General features: G+C 60.8%; 1 protein-coding gene across 1 annotated transcript in view; it reads left to right on the forward strand.

Moving 5' to 3' along the window:
* The first annotated feature begins 317 nt into the window (after positions 1 to 317).
* CRHR1 (corticotropin releasing hormone receptor 1) overlaps positions 318 to 16,567 on the forward strand; it is a 30,215-nt gene continuing 13,965 nt past the window's right edge. Inside the window, exons 1-2 of the mRNA XM_056127798.1 lie at positions 318 to 1,257; positions 15,040 to 15,127. Coding sequence (XP_055983773.1) covers positions 1,225 to 1,257; positions 15,040 to 15,127 — 121 coding nt within the window. The 5' untranslated portion in view covers positions 318 to 1,224. The remainder of the gene's footprint in view (positions 1,258 to 15,039; positions 15,128 to 16,567) is intronic.

Below are 16,567 nucleotides of genomic sequence, written 5' to 3' on the forward strand. Positions count from 1 at the left end.
GCGCAGTGACCCTCTTCCTCAATGAAAATTGTAGGATGCTGGCTAAGGGAGGAGTACGTGGACCACCCCCCCATGCCCCCGCCCTGCAGGTCCGGGTGGGTTTCAGGTGCCACCAGATGAAGGCAGTTCCCTGTGTCCCCTTCCAGCCATGGTGAGAGGAAGCGGAGGGTTCAAGTCAAACATTCCCTCCCGCTGGGAAATTTGGGGGGGTACCCAAGGTGAAGGCTCCGGAGTTTGGGGCCCGACCCCGAAGACTCACTCGGCCGGGAGGGGGCGCTGTGTCCCCCGCCCCGCCGGCTCCTCGGGTCCCCGCGGCCGCCCGCTGCGCACCCCGCTTTGCCCCCTGCGGTGCTTAGACGCCCTGTCGGGTCCCCTGCGCCAGAGACCCCCAGGTCCAGGCCCTCGCCGGGACCCAGCTGGCCAGCCGCTCCAGCTCCCTGCAGGAATGATCGGCCGGTCGCGCGGCCAGAGGGAGGGAAACGAATGAATGGACGAGGAGGCTCTTCTCCCCGCAGAGCTTTGGCGTCTCTGCGCGCACCGGGCGTGTCCGTGCCAAAGGCGCAGGGGGTCGGGCCCGAAGCCGCGCTCGGCTGTGGCGGGGGCGGCGGCACCTGCCCGGGCGCAGTTGCCAGCTTCGCGCGGTCTCGGCGGCGGCGCGGCTGTGTGCGGGCGGCCCCGTCCCCCGGCCCGGACCGGTTCCCCTGAGCGGCCCCCGCCTCCGAGCCCCCCGAGACTCCTTGGCACTCCCCAGCCCCGGACCTCACGCGCGCGGGAGGCGGGAAGCTGCCTCCTTTCCCCGCCCCCACCCCCATCCCCAGCTTCTCCCCTGGCTGCGGCTGCTGCAGACCTGGGCGCCGGGAAAGGGGGTCAGCGCGGCCGGGGCGCGGGAGCCGGCCGGGGCGGCCGGGAGGGAGCCGAGCGGGGGGCGGCCGAGGGGCGGGCGCGGGGCGCGCGGGCAGAGGGGGTGGGGAGCCGGGCGCGGGAGCCACGGCGGGGGCGAGGCGGGATTCGGGCGGGGACCGGCGCTTGCGGGCCGGGCTGAGTCCGGAGGCGGCGGCCGGACTTGCCCGGGAGGCGGAAAGCGGGGCCGGAGAGCGCCCAGCCGGGCACCTGCGTGCCAAGCAGGTCCCCCCCGCGCGCCTCCCGCGCGCCCCCGGCCAGTCGGCCCCGCGGGGATGTCCGAGGGACCCAGGCGCCCAGCACCGTGACCGAGCGAGCCCGAGGATGGGACAGCGCCCGCAGCTCCGGCTCGTCAAGGTAAGGGCGAGCGGCCGGTGCGCGGCGCGGGCGCGAGGCGCGGGCCTGGCGGGGAAGGAGCGAGGGTCTCTGGGGAGCGCGGTGCCGTGGTCGGGGGCGCCCAACTTCCTCTCCCCGGCCCGTGGAGGGGCGGCGGGGTGGGGGCAGGGGAAAGCTCGGGTGGAAAGGGAAGCCGGGGGCGCCGGCGGGATGAGGCCCGCCCACCCGGGCCACCGGCTCTGCGGGGAGCCGCGCGGGGCTGTGTGGCGCGCAGCTGGTTCCACCTCCTGCCCCACCCCGCAGACCCCTGCCCGGGCTGGCACCCCTCCTTCTGGGTTGGGCCGCCCCGCACGCCCCTTCCCGGGAGCCGGCGTCCCCTCCCGCCGCGGAGAGCTGCGAGTGCGGGAGATCGGGGTCCCCCCGCGCCCCGGGGCCTGCGATGGCTATCTGGGGAAACGAGGCGGTGCGGTGCGGGGGCGCCGGGCAGGGTGTCTGGGACCCGCCGGCCCGCGGCATCGCGCATTGGCGGCTGCGGGCGCTGCTCTCCCGTGCCCTGGGCTGCGGGTGCCTCTCCGGCGCCCCGAGTTTAGCAAAGTAGCGCAGCCACACGTCCCGCGCCTCGACGGGCTGAAGTTTGGGGGTGGGGTGCGACATTGGGGCCGCGGGCAGCCAGGGTGCCCCCAGGAAGGGCTGGGGGTCGCCAGCCCGGCCCGAGCCGACGACAGGCGCCGCCTCCCCGCCAGTGGTCGGGCGTGCGCTGGTGGACGCGAGCGGCAGCCGCAGGGGAGGTGGCCGGGCTGGGCGCGCGGGAGGGTCGCGCCCCGCAGGCTCGGGGAACCCGCCCCGGGCCCCCAACGGGACCCATGGAGAGCCGCCGGCTCAGCGCATCTGAGAGCCGTTGCGTTCCCAGGAGTCAGATGCTTTGGGGGAGGGGTGGGCTTGATCAGACTCAATGTTCCATCAGTTACTATACCATTTTGACGAGTCCCAGTTCCAAAATATCTGAGTCCAACGCCAAGGTTTTCAAATACAACCGTTCAGAGAGGTTACCAGTTTCTCCCAGCCTCTCCTTCCCTGTCCCACATATTTATAAGATCGTTTGGGGTTTTTGTTTTCAATTAATGTCTGACGGTCAGGCTGTTTGAACCCCTCTCCTGCCCCCCACTGAGGACTGGGGGTGAACCCAGAGATTATTTTCTGGGTGATTAAGGAGGCGGGAGGGAGAGAAGGTTGGAGAAATGGCTAAGAGTGGAGGTTTTCCAGAAGGGAGATGTGTGTGTGTGTCACATCCAGTTTGAATTCAGAAATGAAACTGAGGTGAATCTTTTAAAGGGATTCAAAGGATTGAACTTTTTTTTTTTTTTAACGTTTGCGTGGTGATAGGTAAGTGTTCCTTCTCCAGTCTTTCTTACAATACGCAAATCTTAGCACAGTGTTACTGCACTTTCCTAAAAGAAAAAAAAAACACATTTTTTTTCCTGAGAGGGGTGTGTGTGTGTTTCTTCTCCTGCAGGGTCAGGTGAAGGCCCTTTATGTCTGGTCTAATGAGTTCCAGAGGTGCTCAAACAGTGCAAAAAGACTGAGAGGCAGAGGAATGAAGTTACCTTTTACTTGGATTTATTTACAAAGCATGTCGACTTGCTTGGCGCACAGAGGAGCCTTGAGTCTTTGTAACAGCCCTAAGATGTGGGAATCAGTACAGAGAGACAGGATAGAGGCCGTGAGTGGTAGAACCAGGACCCAAACGCAGCCACATTTGTTAGTTTGCAACCCAGAATACTGAGTCACTTAAGTCTCACTCCAGGCCTCTGCCTGCCTAAACCTGGGGTGTTTGTTACCATAAAATTATGAAGCTAAGAGCCAGAGCGGTAGGACAGTGTGAGGGCATTTGTCTTGCTCGGAGACTACCCAAGCTTGATCCCCCACATTTCATAGAGTTCCCTGAGCACCACCAGGAGTGATCCTGAGAGCCGAGTCGGGAGTAAGCCTGGAGCACTGTATATATCGTTTTGAGCCACACTGTTATATATAGTTTAGTCCCACGAGGCAGCTAGTGCTGGAAAGCACCGTGGCTGGATCTGCAGGGATTCCAGGGCCCTGAGGGAGGGATGGGAATTACTGTGTGTGTGCATGTGAGTGTGCATGAGAAAGTGTGTGCATGAGGCAGTTGTGTGCCTGTGCATGAGAAGGAGTGTGTGCATGACTCAGGGGTATGAGTGCGCGCATGTGCGTGCATGTATGTGGGAGTACGCATTCTTGGATTCGAAGGATGACAAGTGAAGTCCTGTCCTCCTGCCGTCCAGCACGTCTGTGTGACCTGCCTGGCAGCCATTGATCCTCTCAGGGAAAGGCAAGTGTGACTAGCCGGGGTGGTGAAGGCTGGGCTAGATGGTTTTTTTTTTTAAGGAGAGAGTTCTAAGGGAAGGAAATGGGGTGGTTGTTGTTGTTGTTGTTTTGCTGTTGTCAGGAGTAACCCCTGAGCATCCCTGGATGTGACCCAAAAGGCAAAAAAAAAAAAAAAGACAAAGAAAACCAGAAGAGGAAAGGTTTAGGAGCCCACTTTCCTCCACCCCCTCTTTACCGCTTTAAAAATAAACCCTCAAGCCCTTTTCCCTAATTGTCCCATCAGGAGCCCTCTGCCCCAGACAGGAGGTGTCGGCAGTCGCCTGAAGCCCGGGAGTGGGCGCCTTTCCCCAGACAGGGGCACTGCAGTTCTGTGCGGGCAGTTTCTTGGACAGACAGCTCGAAGCCAGGGTTTTGAGAGCATTGGCTGGAAAGAGGAAGTGAGGAAAGGAAAGGTGTGAGCCCCAGGTGAGGCCACACAGGCTGGGGTAGGGGGCCAACCCGGCCGGAGCAGGGGGCCAAACAGGAGAGGGGCCCAGGCTGAGGGCTCAGGACTCAGCGGGACTCACACCACGGAGAGATCTGGCCCAGGTGCTCGAGTTTTCGAGGACAGAAAAGATCAGGGCCCTGAGCCAGAGCTGCCAAGGACAGGCTCAGGCAGAAAGAAAGACCAATTTTCTAGTTTTCTCTCTCTCCCCCCCTTCTCCCTCTCTCTTTCTCCCTCTCCCTCTCTCCCTCTTCTCTCTCTCTCTCTCTCTCTCTCTTTCTCCCTCTCCCTCTCTCCCCCCCCCCCCCCTCTCTCTCTCTCTCTCTCTCTCATTCCAACACTTGGCTGCCCCAAGATCCGCCACCATCAGCAGAAAGTCCATTTTTCCATTCTCCCTGCCTCTCTGTCTCTCTTTCATTCCAACACTCGGCTGCCCCAAGGTCCGCCAACATCAGCAGGTTTCAACTGCCCAGAAGGAGCCTGGAGGGTCCAGGTTGCCCCCCTCCCAGGCGCCACCCCTAGTGCTACAGTGCTCACTAGAGCACCCTGTGGGCTTGAACAGGCAAGTATCCTCAGTGCCAGCGATACTTGTAATTCGTGCTGTGGCTTCAGGCATGTCACTTTCCCTTTCTGCACCACAAGTCTGCTGGGAAATTGGCCAAGATGACCTGTGACCTTTCAAAGCTCCCTGAGAGGTCTGGAAGCCCAGGAGGAGTGGGGCGGGGAGGGGGGGGGGGGTCCAGACTCTGCTGGAGAAGCAAGCCCAGGCTGCTTCTGTGGTTAGGGGGGATGCTAAAGGTGGGGGCCCTACCCAGGAGTGCCTGCAGGGGAGCAGGCTGGGCCCTTCCACGGTTCCTCCTCTGTAGAAAGGGGCCGAGATGGCCTTTCAGGAACAGAGAAAAGAGCGAATCCCTTCCGGAGCAAAGGTCAGGTGGAGGGCTGCTGCAGGTTGGGATCCAAGGCTGAAATTGGCTCATTACCCACAACTCCTGTCGGCAGAGGCCCTTGGAGGTCTCTCCTGCGCTAGTGCTTGTGTCGGCAATTGTCACTCTCCAGCCGCCACCACCACCATGAGCTCGCTCGCACCACCCCCACCCTGCACGGCAGGACTGGTGAGGGAAGTGGATGTGGGCTTGAACCCTGGCCTCGGCCGCCACTCTGAACCTCAGTTTCTTCAACCGTGAAAAGGAAGAAAACAGCACCCCGCTTCAGGGGCTCCCGGTCAAGGCTCCCGCGATGAGATTCGGGTGTGAGAGCAGCCGGAGGGCACCAGGCCTCATGCATATGAATAAGCGCTTCATAAATATTAGCTGTGTAGACACCAACATCTTCCCCAGGAAGGCCAGCAAAAGCAGGGTGGGAGGAGGGGGCTGCTAGGCCTTATGGAATCTCTTTGTCCCGGTCCCCAGCAGGAGGGGCAGGGTCACCTGCCTTCAGTGAACCTGAAAGGTCAAAGGTCGGAGCATCTGCAATTCTGAGAAACAAAAAGGGGGGGTGGTCGGTGGTGGTGGTGGTGGTGGAAGCAGAATGCTTTGTCTCTGCTGGTAATTCTATTAAATGACAGCTATTAACCATTTCTTCTGGGTTGGTGGGATCCGAGCAGCGGTGGGGTGGGCTGAATGGGACCTTCGTTCCTTTGCTGTGGGGTAGGCAGGTCAGTTTGGTGACTGATGGTCAGGGTGGTCAGTTGGGTTGGTGAGATGCCCAGGACAGCGCCTGGAGTTTCTCTTTGGGGACTGTCCCCTGCAGGGCAGGTGAGGGCATCTGTCTGTGGGCGTCCCTGTGAACTCTGGCCCTGTCCTGCGGGCCCCAGGGAGGTGCTTGGGGGTCTGGTGGGACGCTCAGCTGCCTGCTGCCCCCACAGCCCTCCCCAGCTCCTGTGAGTCTGGCCTGAGCCAGGATCCTAGGTCAGTGTCCAGGACAGAAACTGACCAGACTGGTCCAGTTGCTGCCCAGAGGGAGGGGCCTTGCTCTGGGCCCTCTGGGGCCCTTTGGATGTTCAGCACCAGTTCTAAGAGGGAGAGGGCCGGCGGGAGGCCGAGGTGGTGGGGGGGGGGGCGGGGCAGGGCGGGAGACACCCTCCCTGGAAACTGCCAACACTGGGGGCCAGGGCCTTCCAGGGTAAGGCCGGGGATGCCCAGCACCTGGCAGAAATGCAGGCTCGGCCTTTCCACTGGCTGCGGGGACCCCCACTTGGCCTGTTTCCCATCTCCTTGAGAATGTAAGAATTTGGGCAGGGTGGGGGTGAATCTTCCTGGACCAGCCCCACACTGGGGTGCTGTGAGCAGAGATGTGGGTAGAGGGGGACCTGGCACGCGGGTGGGGGCACCTGGGGAAGGGTTGGGGGTGCCCTGGACTGTCCCCCACGATCCAGACAAAAGTCACAGTTGGCTGGGAGCCTGTGGGCCAGCCCGGGATGGTGTTAGTTTGTGTCTTGCAGCGGGAGCCTGAGACAAGGGTGAGGCCGGGGATCAGGCAGAGACTGGCCCTTGTCAGAACCAGCCCAAGGGCAGGATGGACAGAAACATCTGGAAGAAAGAGGGAGGCAGAGAAAATGGGGGTGACAGGAAAGAAAAGGCTGTTAGCCCGCTATTCCTGCTTGGCACAGTCCCCAGCACTGCATAGCACTTGTGTCCCCTTCTGAAGCCCGAGGGTCCATCCTGGGCCCCTCCACTTCTTACAGGAACCACCCCCACCCCCACCTGCTGTGAGCAGGGGTGGAGAGTGGGGGGCACTAAGGAGCTCCCCACCCCGTGGGGCTCCCCCAAATTCAAATGAACAGGATCTTTGGGGCCTTAAGTGGGCCCCAACGGCCTCCCCCTTCTCTATTACACATACACACACACATACACACATACATACACACACACATACTCCCTTCTTTCCTGTCACCCTCATTTTCTGTGCCTCCCCCCTTTAAGCAGCCCCTTGGGGGTCAGAACTCTGGCCAGGATCCAGGTCTGGCTCTGTGGGAGTCTGGCCGCGAGCACCTGTGTGCCACCGGCTGGGTCTGGGGTGCAGCTGAACAGAAGCAGCAGAAGCGCCTATGGCCGGGGGACAGAGCCTCGGGCACCCCCGCACCTACCTGGTCTTTGTGGGGGAGATCCTTGACATCCCGTCTTAGGGTTCTGCAAGCCTTCCCTTGGGGGGTTTGCCCCAAACTTGTGCAGTGTGGTTTCATCCTTGTCCCAGCTCCTCCCTTCCTCCCCCTTCCCCCCCCCCCCCAACACATAGGAGCTCCGCTGGCCCCAGCCACCTCGGGACCTGGGCCTGGGCCGGCCTTCTGGCTCCAAAGCACTGGCCATGGGCCGGGCTGAGCCTGGCAGAGCCCTGCCCTGTGCTCTAGGCTGGGCTGGCTACTCTGCACTTCATGCCCCCTCCCTGCCCCCTCCCTGCCCACTCTCTGCCTGCTTCCTGCCCACTCCATGGCCCCAGGATGGAAGCTTTGAGTTGGGTCAGTTGTCCTCCATCCTGGGGACCCTGCAGCGTCCCCGGGGGAGGAGGCCAGGGAAAGCCTGACAGAGCCGGGCTTTGCTTGCAGAAAATCTGGGTTCACTGGGAGTACCCAGAAATCAAAAACAATACAGTCCCCTGGAGAGGGTTAAAAATGGGGAGTCAGGCTAGAGTGACAGTACAGCATGGAGGGCGTTTACCTCGCACGCAGCTGACATGGGTTCAATCCCCGGCATCCCGTAGGGTCCCCCAAGCACCACCAGTGGTAATTCCTGAGTGCAGAGCCAGGAGTAATCCCTGAGCATCGCCGGGTGTGATCTGAAAAGAAAAAAGAAAAAAATAGGAAAGAAAAAGTGGGGAGCCCCTGGGCTTCCCCTCAGACTTCCTGAACCCTCTGGAAGGGCCTCGGGGTTGGAGCTGAGAAATAATTATTTCTCTCCAGATGCCTACCCCCCCTCCCCCGAACAGTCTTGAGTTCATGGAATTCCCTTATGCACAGACAAGATCTCCCTGCCCCCTGCCGGCCTCTGCCCACGGGTTGGCGGGCTCTGGAGTAGGCTGGGAGGGGCCCCCTTACCGCCCCTCTAAAAGCAGCCGTTCAGAAAGGACATGGCTGGTGGTGACACGGAGGTCCCTCACCCCATCTGGCAGGGAGCGATGGACAAGGCAGAGCACGGGAGAGTGGCACCCCACCCCAGACACAGTCCCACTGAACCAGACTGATTCCACTGCCAGTTCGGGGAGGCCAGGCTGTACCTAATCTTGAGGTGCTGGACCCACGGATATTTGCGGGTCTCTGAGCCAGGATGGAGGAAGCTGGGAGTAGGAGGCTGGGGCGGGTGAGGGTTGCCCGGCCAGGAACCAGGCTCCTGTCTGCGCTGCCAGATGTGACCCGTGTGGGTAGGAGGACACAGGCTGCCACATCTTGGGGCTGAGATGTATGACACAAAAGTGAGCACAGGGCCCAGGGCTGGGGGAGCCTCTGGGGAATGCTGGAATGCAGAAAGGGGGGACAGAACCCCCAGAAATTCTGCCCGTGGTGGTCACTGGGGTGCAGACTCCCGCACAGAACCATTCCCGCTGCCTCTGTTGGACTCTGCCTCCTCCAGACAGGCTGCTCTCTGGTCTCTGGAGGTGGGGGGACCCCCCCTGCTGTGGGGGGGGGGAGGGGGCTAGGCAGCTGTGGAGAAGGACAGAGCCCCAGGATGGCGCCTCATCTGGGAGCTACAGAGACCCAAACGCAGGGGCAGGAGGTACCCAAGGACGATGACTCTTGGGCTCTGGATACAAAACTGAGTTTACAGCCCCAAGGGGGCAGGGGACTAGGAGTGACGCAGGACAGGGGGAGGGTCTTGGACACTCCAGTGGCAATGAAGGGGCAGGATATCACAAGCACGGAGAGAAACTATGGAAACCCTATGGAAACCAGGTGCAGGGGCGGGGCGGGGGGGGTAGGGGGGAAGGAAGGGAAGGAGGGAGAGAGAAGGGTGGGAGGGAGGGACAGAAGGAGAAAGGGAGGGAGGGAGGGAGGGAGGAAGGAAGGAGGGAGGGAGGGAGGGAGGAAGAGAGAGAGAGAGAAGGGAGGAAGGGGGATGGAAGGAAGGAAGGAAGGAAGGAAGGAAGGAAGGAAGGAAGGAAGGGAGGGAGGGAGGGAGGGAGGGAGGGAAGGAGAGAGGGAGGGAGGGAAGGAAGGAAGGAAGGAGGGAAGGAAGAGAGGAGGGAAGGAAGGAGGGAGGAAAGGAGGGAAGGAAGGAAGAAAGGAAGGAAGGAGGGGAGGAAGGAAAGGAAAGAGGGAAGGGGAAGGAAGGAGAGAAGAAAGGAAGAGGAGGAAGGAATGAAGGGAGGGAGGGAGAGAAGGGGGAAGGAAGGAAGCAAGGCGGAGCAAGGTGATTTGTGAGGGTCCCACGGATGCTGCCCACCTTTCCTTCAGCTCTACCCTGACGGAGGCAGGGTCTGGGCCAAGAAGAAGAGCTTGGGGGAGACAGGAAAGAGGGGGTGCCTGTCCATCAGTCCATCCGTCCATTCGCTCCATCATTCAGTCCGAGACACATGTGGGGCCAAAACAGACCCTGCCCTCTGGGAGCAGAGTCCCCACCCCAGGAGGCCTGGGCTCCCCCTACCCCAGGTCTTCACAGGCCCTGCTGGGGGGCAGGTAGCTGCCTCCCTGGGAGCGGGAATGAAGCAGGGGGTGGCGGAGGCCCCAAGCAGGCCCGGAGGTGGGGTTTCCTCCCTGCTTCTTCCACTCTGCACAACAGCGATTTAAGTTAATTAAATGGAACAATACATGATTTCTCATCTGCCTGGAATAAGTTTCCAGCACTCACCCACCTTGAGGGAAGCACAGACTCTGCCAGCGGCAGGCACCGTGACTGCCCGCGAGGTGTGGCTTGGGCAGCACCGACCGGGGGGCAGGATGCCTGGGGCCAGGGCTACTGGGGGGCCAAGGAAGGGCGCTGATGTCCTTTGTCCCAAGTCCAGACTCATTTCAGAGCATCTGTGCACGCACCCATGAAGCATCGCTCCTGGCCTGGGGGTGCCTAACTGGACCTGCCTCCAGCGAGCTGAGCTCTGACCTGCCCTTGTAGCTGGGCAGAAGCTGCCCCACCCACCCTTTCCCTGCCCTCCACTGCTGGAAAGGGCGGAGAGGACCCCCCCCCCCCCCCGCCCAGGCTCCCTGAGGAGCTCTTGCACACTTTTCACTCTGCAAGGCGAATCTTCGCCTTCACTGGCAGCTGGAGGCTCTGTTTTCAAGTGACCTTGGCCCAAGAGGCCCCGGTTTCCTCCTTAAAGGTTCTTCGCTTGACTTGGCTTGGAACAGCATCACCTCATCGAAGGATGTGCGACCTCCAGGAGGGCTCCACGGTAGTGAAGCAAGCCATTTGATTTTTAAAACATTTGACAAAGGGCCCAAATGCGTTGGTTTTTCAAACAAAGAAGTTCCATTAGTCAGTTCCTGGGTCCATGGGAGGGTGCAGTGCCCAGTGTCTCTCGAGATCCCTGGGGGAATGCAAGGCAGGAGGTTGTGAACCGAAGCGTGAGGAAGGCTGTCCTCCAAAGGACAGCCAGCCACAGAGGTGGGGGAGGGGGAGGCGGAAAGGGGGCTCTAGGGTGCTAAGGTGGGCATTGTCAGTTGATGCAGACTCCGGAAAAAAAAATACTGATTTCCTCAACAAAAGGGTCGCCTGAGCCTGCCAGGAGTGATCCCTGAGCACAGGAGTGATCCCTGACCACTGCTGATGTGGCCCCACCCCCACCCTCAGCTCCCAAAAAAGAAGTTGCTGTGTGTGAGTGTGTGTGTGTGTGTGTGTGTGTGTGTGTGTGTGTTAATGGCTCAGAGAACAGGCTTGGTTTTGGGGTTTGGTTTGTTTTGATTTGGGGCCACACCCCACAGTGCTCAGGAGCTGTTCCTGGCTGTGTGCTCAGGGATTGCTCCTTGAGGTGCTCAGGGGCCCACACAGTGCTGACAGGGAACCGGGGCCTCCTGCGTGCTGAGATGTGTCAGCCTGATGCATGCTGTCCCTCCCAACAGTGGACACACATACAAACTGTAACTGCAGGAGGCGGTTCGCGCATCAGACGTGCGCATCAAATCAAGCTTACACAAAATCTGTGTCAGTCAGGGCTGGAGAACCGTGTTGAGTTTGAATCTGGCTTGAAGCTGTGAAACTCTGGGGGCTGGGGAACCTAGGGTCCCCCAGATGGCAGTAGTGCCTTTCTTGGCCAGCAGGTGGCACTGTTCTCAGGGGCGGGCTGTGGGGGGAGGGGGTTTGGAGTAAATCACCATGGAGGGGAGGGGGGGGAGGCCTCTAGGCTCCCTTGAGACTGGGTCACTGTCTCCCCAGCCAGGAGACTCAGCCAGGCCCTGACCTACTGCAGGGTCTCCCCAAGTAGGCACTTTTGGGCCTCAGTTTCCATACCTGTATCAGATGCAGTCAGCCAGCTCAGGGGCCAGCTGCTGAGCCAACCCCATGGCCCCCACAGGCCTGTGGGACCTTCTCAACCTATAGAGCCCCTCTGGGGTGCTGCCTGCCACTCCCAGGGTGCGGGGAGGATCAGGGTTGGGGGTGCCTAGAATGGTCCAGCCTCTGGGGGATATCCTGAGGGATTCTGACACTTCCCAGTGTCCCTCCCCCAATCCCCTGGGGACCCAGGGATGTACAGGTGAGAAGCAGGGGCCCCAAATGGGGCTCAGGACGCAAGCCCCTGGGGAGGGGTCTCACTTTCCTTGGCCAGGCCTCCATCAGGGGTCACTCTGGCCATCATTGTGAGGCTGGAAGGGCAGCCCCTTTCTGGGCCCTTCAGGAATCCCAGGAGGTGGGGCCAGCTCCAGCTCTGTGGATCTTGGATGACTTGTCTCCCCTCCCCCAGTGGCTGCAGGATCCTCCCAGGAAGGTTAGTCACCAAGTCATCCCACCAAGGAAATGGTGCTTGTGTACTCTGAGGACCGGCCAGCAGGCTCTGCAGTTACTTAGGGTCTGCTCCGGGCTTTTCTGGGGATGACCACCCCCAGAATGAAGATGCAGTTCCCATTCTGGCCAGGTTGGCATGCCTGGCAGAGTGCATAGGAGGGCCCCGTCCTGTGCCTGTCCCAGGGACACCCACAGCCATCGTCTGGGGCTTGCACTGTAAATCATGGATCGCGGAGAGCAGAAGAACAACTCATCTGCGCCCCATATGCCAGGGATCTGTGCTCTGGAGTGCTGGGCAGCAGCTGCATGCCAGGGTCCGCCCCCTTGACCAACTGAGATAGTCCTGGGTGAGGACTGTCTCACCCCCCAGGAGACTTTAGGGAGCTCAGAGGCTGCTGCTCTGGCCATGGCTCCTGTGCATGGGGGGTGTTAGTCACTGCAAGAAGTGGGAGAAGATTGTTCTCGTCTGAATCAAGCGTCAGCAGCAGGAGGCAGTGAAGGAGGGTGTCACGCCCCTGTGAAGAACTCGGGGGATGGGGGAAACAGCACAAGCTGCACCTGGGAAACTCGAGGGGCTGGCAGGGGTGGGAGCGAAGGCGCAGGGCCCGTCTCGCTGCCCGGGGACTGTGACCTGGGACGCGCCTCAGTGACGCCTTTCCTGACCCATCCCCAGAGCTGGTGTAGCCTGGTGCAGTGCTACAGGTCATTTTCCTTCACATAATGGAGAAGGAGAAGCGGCTCTTTGTGGCAGAAAATGGCTTTGTGAACCCATCACCTGTAAGAAGGACATCAACATCTGGCAGAGAAGGGGGGACAGCAGGTCGGGATGATAGCAGACTATAGTAACAGACTGGGTGACAGGCAGACTGGGGTGACAGGATGGGTGATAGGATGGTGATATGCAGGTCAGGTAACAACACACTAGGAGACAGAGTGGGTGATGGGCTGGGTGACAGGCTGTGGTGACAGGCAGTGACAGGCTGTGGTGACTGGCTGAGTTATAGGCCATGGTGACTGGTTGATTGACAAGCTGGATGACAGGCTGTGGTGACTGACTGACAGGCTGAATGACAGGCTGGGGTGACAGGCTGGGTGACAGGCAGGCTGCTGAGGAGACACTGGCCTGTACTCTTCGACATCGAGCGGGCCTTCCTGATGTGTCTGGATGCTCCACGCTTTGGGGGGTCACAGCACTCTGAGGCACAGGTGAGCCACTCCCAGCCAGTGTCTTTGCCATTGAATTGGAGCCCTGGGGCTAGAGAGGGTCCCACACAGCTGAGACAGGCGTCTGCTCAGGCCCTTGAGTCCAGCACAGGTGTCCTGCAGCACGGGGGCCAGCCTGGGCTTCTAGGGACTTGGGGGAGCTGCTGGCTCGGGGGCGGGGCCGGGGACTGGCGTATGAGGAGAAGGAGTGGCTGAAACTGCTGGGGAGGGGCGTGCAGGGAGGGCTGAGGGCTCAGCATGAGGGGGTCCCACTGTGGGGGCTGAAGAGGTTCCACATGGGGAGGGCGTGGAGGTTCGTCCCGTTTCTCTCATCTGGGTGAGGGACCCCACTTCCCGCTCTATATGACATGTATGTGTGTATCAGATGATGTGTGTGTCTGGGTGACTGGCTGGCATGTGTATGTATGTGTGTGATGTGCTGGGTGTCTATGTGTATCTGAGTGACTGACTCGTGTGTGTGTGTGTGTGTGTGTGTGTGTGTGTGTGTGTGTGTGCAATGTGCTGGATGTCTATGTCTGGTGACTGATTCCTGCGCACGTGTGTGTGTATGTGATGTGCCTGGGTGTCTGTGTCTGTGTGACTGACTTGTGCATGTGTGTATGTGTGTAATGTGCTGGGTGTCTGTGTGACTGACTCATGTGTATGTGTGTGTGTGTGTGCGTGCAATGTGCTGGGTGTCCGTGTGTGTCTGGGTGACTGACTTGTCTGTATGTCTGTGTGTCTGAGGGCGTGGTCTGAGCCCCCATCCCTCCAGCCCAGCCCTTCTTTGGGTGCCTGGTTGGCGGTGGCAGCAATGAGATCTCGACTCAGCTTCTGTCGCGGTTGCCGACTGGCTGGGGATTGGTCGCGCCGCCCCGGATGATGCAGCAGGAGCCCTCTCCAACCCTCTGGGGCTTCCCGGAAGTTTAATTACTGAGTAATAAGTGTTGGAGATTGCTCTGGTCCCAGAGAAGCCCCAGTGTGTTCTAATCACCCCTGAGCCCCGAGGCGGCCGCCAGCCCCGGGGGGTCAGCTCAGCAGTCCATGCGGCTGGCTCGGGGTGGGGAGGAGGGCCGGGGTGCACTCGGGGCCTGGAGCTGACCCTGTATGAACCTGAAACCCCAGGCGACAGGCCAGACGCCTGCCAGTGAGGAGAGAGTGGCTCTGGAGGACAATGTGGAGAACAAGGGGGAGACCTCCTGCAGAGGCAGTGAGGCCCCTGGACTGCATGAGCCTCCATCCCTCAGAATGCAGGTGGGAGAGAGGGGAGCAGGTCTGCTTTGGTCGGGGACAGGGATGCAAGGGAGGGGAGCCCGACACAGTGGGGGGTGTGTGTGTGGGGTGACATTAGTGACAGGTGAGCCCAGAAAACTCAGCCCTGGGAAGGGGTGGGTCAGATCGCATCGGAAGGGGGGTGTCAGTCCTGCTGCCCTGAAGGAGGGTTAGTCCAGGGCGAGGGACTCTGCATGCACAGGTATGTGTATGGGCACACGTATGCACACCTATCTCAGTATCGAGTGCACGTCTCCATTGCATGCTTGTGTGCTTATAGGTCATGAGTGTGTGTGCATGTCGGTATTACACGTGTGTGCATACATATGGGTCCATGTGTGTGCATGTGTGTGCATAGATGTATGGGTGCGTGTGTGTGTGTCTAGGTATGTGCTCGTGTGTTTCAGTATTGCATGCATGTGTGTGCCTGCACATGTATGTGTGGGCACGTGTGTGCACACATGTGAGGGGGACGCCTTATTCAGTGGTCACCCTCTCCTCGGTCCAGGAAACCTGAACTCAGCTCCCTAGCCCCCTCACCCTTGCCCCTCCCGGGCTGGGCACATGTGGAGGGGAGGGAGGGTGCAGGCAGCGGGAGACCGCAGCTGTCAGCTCACCTGCCTCCCTGTGCCACAGGCCCTCCTCCTCCTGGGGCTGAACCCCGCCTCGGCCTCCCTCCAAGACCAGCCCTGCGAGAGCCTGGCCCTGCCCAGCAACTTCTCGGGTGAGTCCCTCCCTGGCCCCACGGGCTTGGCTGCCAGGGCTGTGCCCAGAGCCTGGGCTGCAGTTGGGAACCCAAAGAGCCCCCGAGTCCCCCTTCCCGAGGGCTGTGCCGACAGTGGTAGTCATGGACACTGGGGGGCACGTGCCAAGGGAGGCAAGTTGCCCCACAGCTGTGCAGGGTTGAGCCAGAAGCGTTGGCTGCTGGGAGGGTGGGCAGGGCTGCCGTGGCCAGGGCCCACGCGGGAGAAAGCTGTCATTCCAGGTGCCAGCCCTGCGGGGGGCTAGGGGAACACGAACCCAGTTTTCAAAATGGCCCTCTGAGGCCAGTGACCTCTGTCTTACACAGAAGAAAACTGAGGCCCAGAGAGCTACTCATGCCATGCATGACCCCGGCAGTCTGGCTCTGGGCCGCCCTCCCCCACCAGGCCCTGCACTGTGTAGCAGCAAGCAGGACTGCCGCCTGCGGGACCCCATGACTGTACTGCAGAGGCTTTGGAGTAACAGCCTGTCTCACCCTCACATGTGTCTAAAGCCCAGCATGGCTACTGAAGGGAAGCCGAGGAAGCGGGAGAGTGGGGGTGCGGTGTAACCCCCCCTCGGATCTACTTCCTGTGTTTGAGCTCCCGAGGCAGGGGGCTGGGGTAGGGCTGCCGCCTGGCAAGGAAGGGTCTTGGCAGGGCAGGGGGTGGGGGCTGGTGCTCTGTGAATTCTGTCCACCTCCTGCAGAACACTCAGCACGCGACTAAATGTCTTCACCCTTGACAGGCACACGAGGCAGGTATCACGTGTGTCCGGGCAAAGTGAAAGGGCCGCATGATCCGGCCAGGCGGGATATGAGCTGTGGAATGCACCCATGCTGCAGATTTGGCTTTGGAAGCTGAGCTAGCAGGGCAGAGGGGGAGCACCGCCTCTGGTGGAGTCTGGGCAGAGGGAACACTGCCTCTGGGGAATCTGGGCAGGGGAAGCACTGCCTCGAGGAGAGGCCAGGCAGAGGGAGCATTACCTCGGGGAAGCTGGGCAGGGGGAGCACTACCTCAGGGAGGCCGGGCAGGTGGAGCACTGCCTCTGGGGGAGTATGGGCAAAGAGAGCACTATCTCTCGGGGAGGCTGGGCCTGGGGGAGCACTGCCTCTGGGGGAGGCTGGGCAGGGGGAGCACTACCTCTGGGGAAGCCGGGCAGGGGGAGCACTGCCTCTGGGAGAAGCTGGGCTGGGGGAGCACTACCTCAGGGAGGCCGGGCAGGGGGAGCACTACCTCTGGGAGAGTATGGGCAAAGAGAGCACTATCTCTTGGGGAGGCTGGGCCTGGGGGGAGCACTGCCTCTGGGGGAGGATGGGCAGGGGAGCATTGCTCGTGGGCCTGTCAGGGTTAAATACATTCAGTCTCATGGCACTTTTGCAAACCATGAAGTCCCTCACCACTGCTGCTTTCTTCGTTATTTG

This window comes from Sorex fumeus, unplaced genomic scaffold, assembly GCF_029834395.1.
Source record: "Sorex fumeus unplaced genomic scaffold, SorFum_2.1 ptg000063l, whole genome shotgun sequence".
Taxonomy (NCBI): Eukaryota; Metazoa; Chordata; class Mammalia; order Eulipotyphla; family Soricidae; genus Sorex; species Sorex fumeus.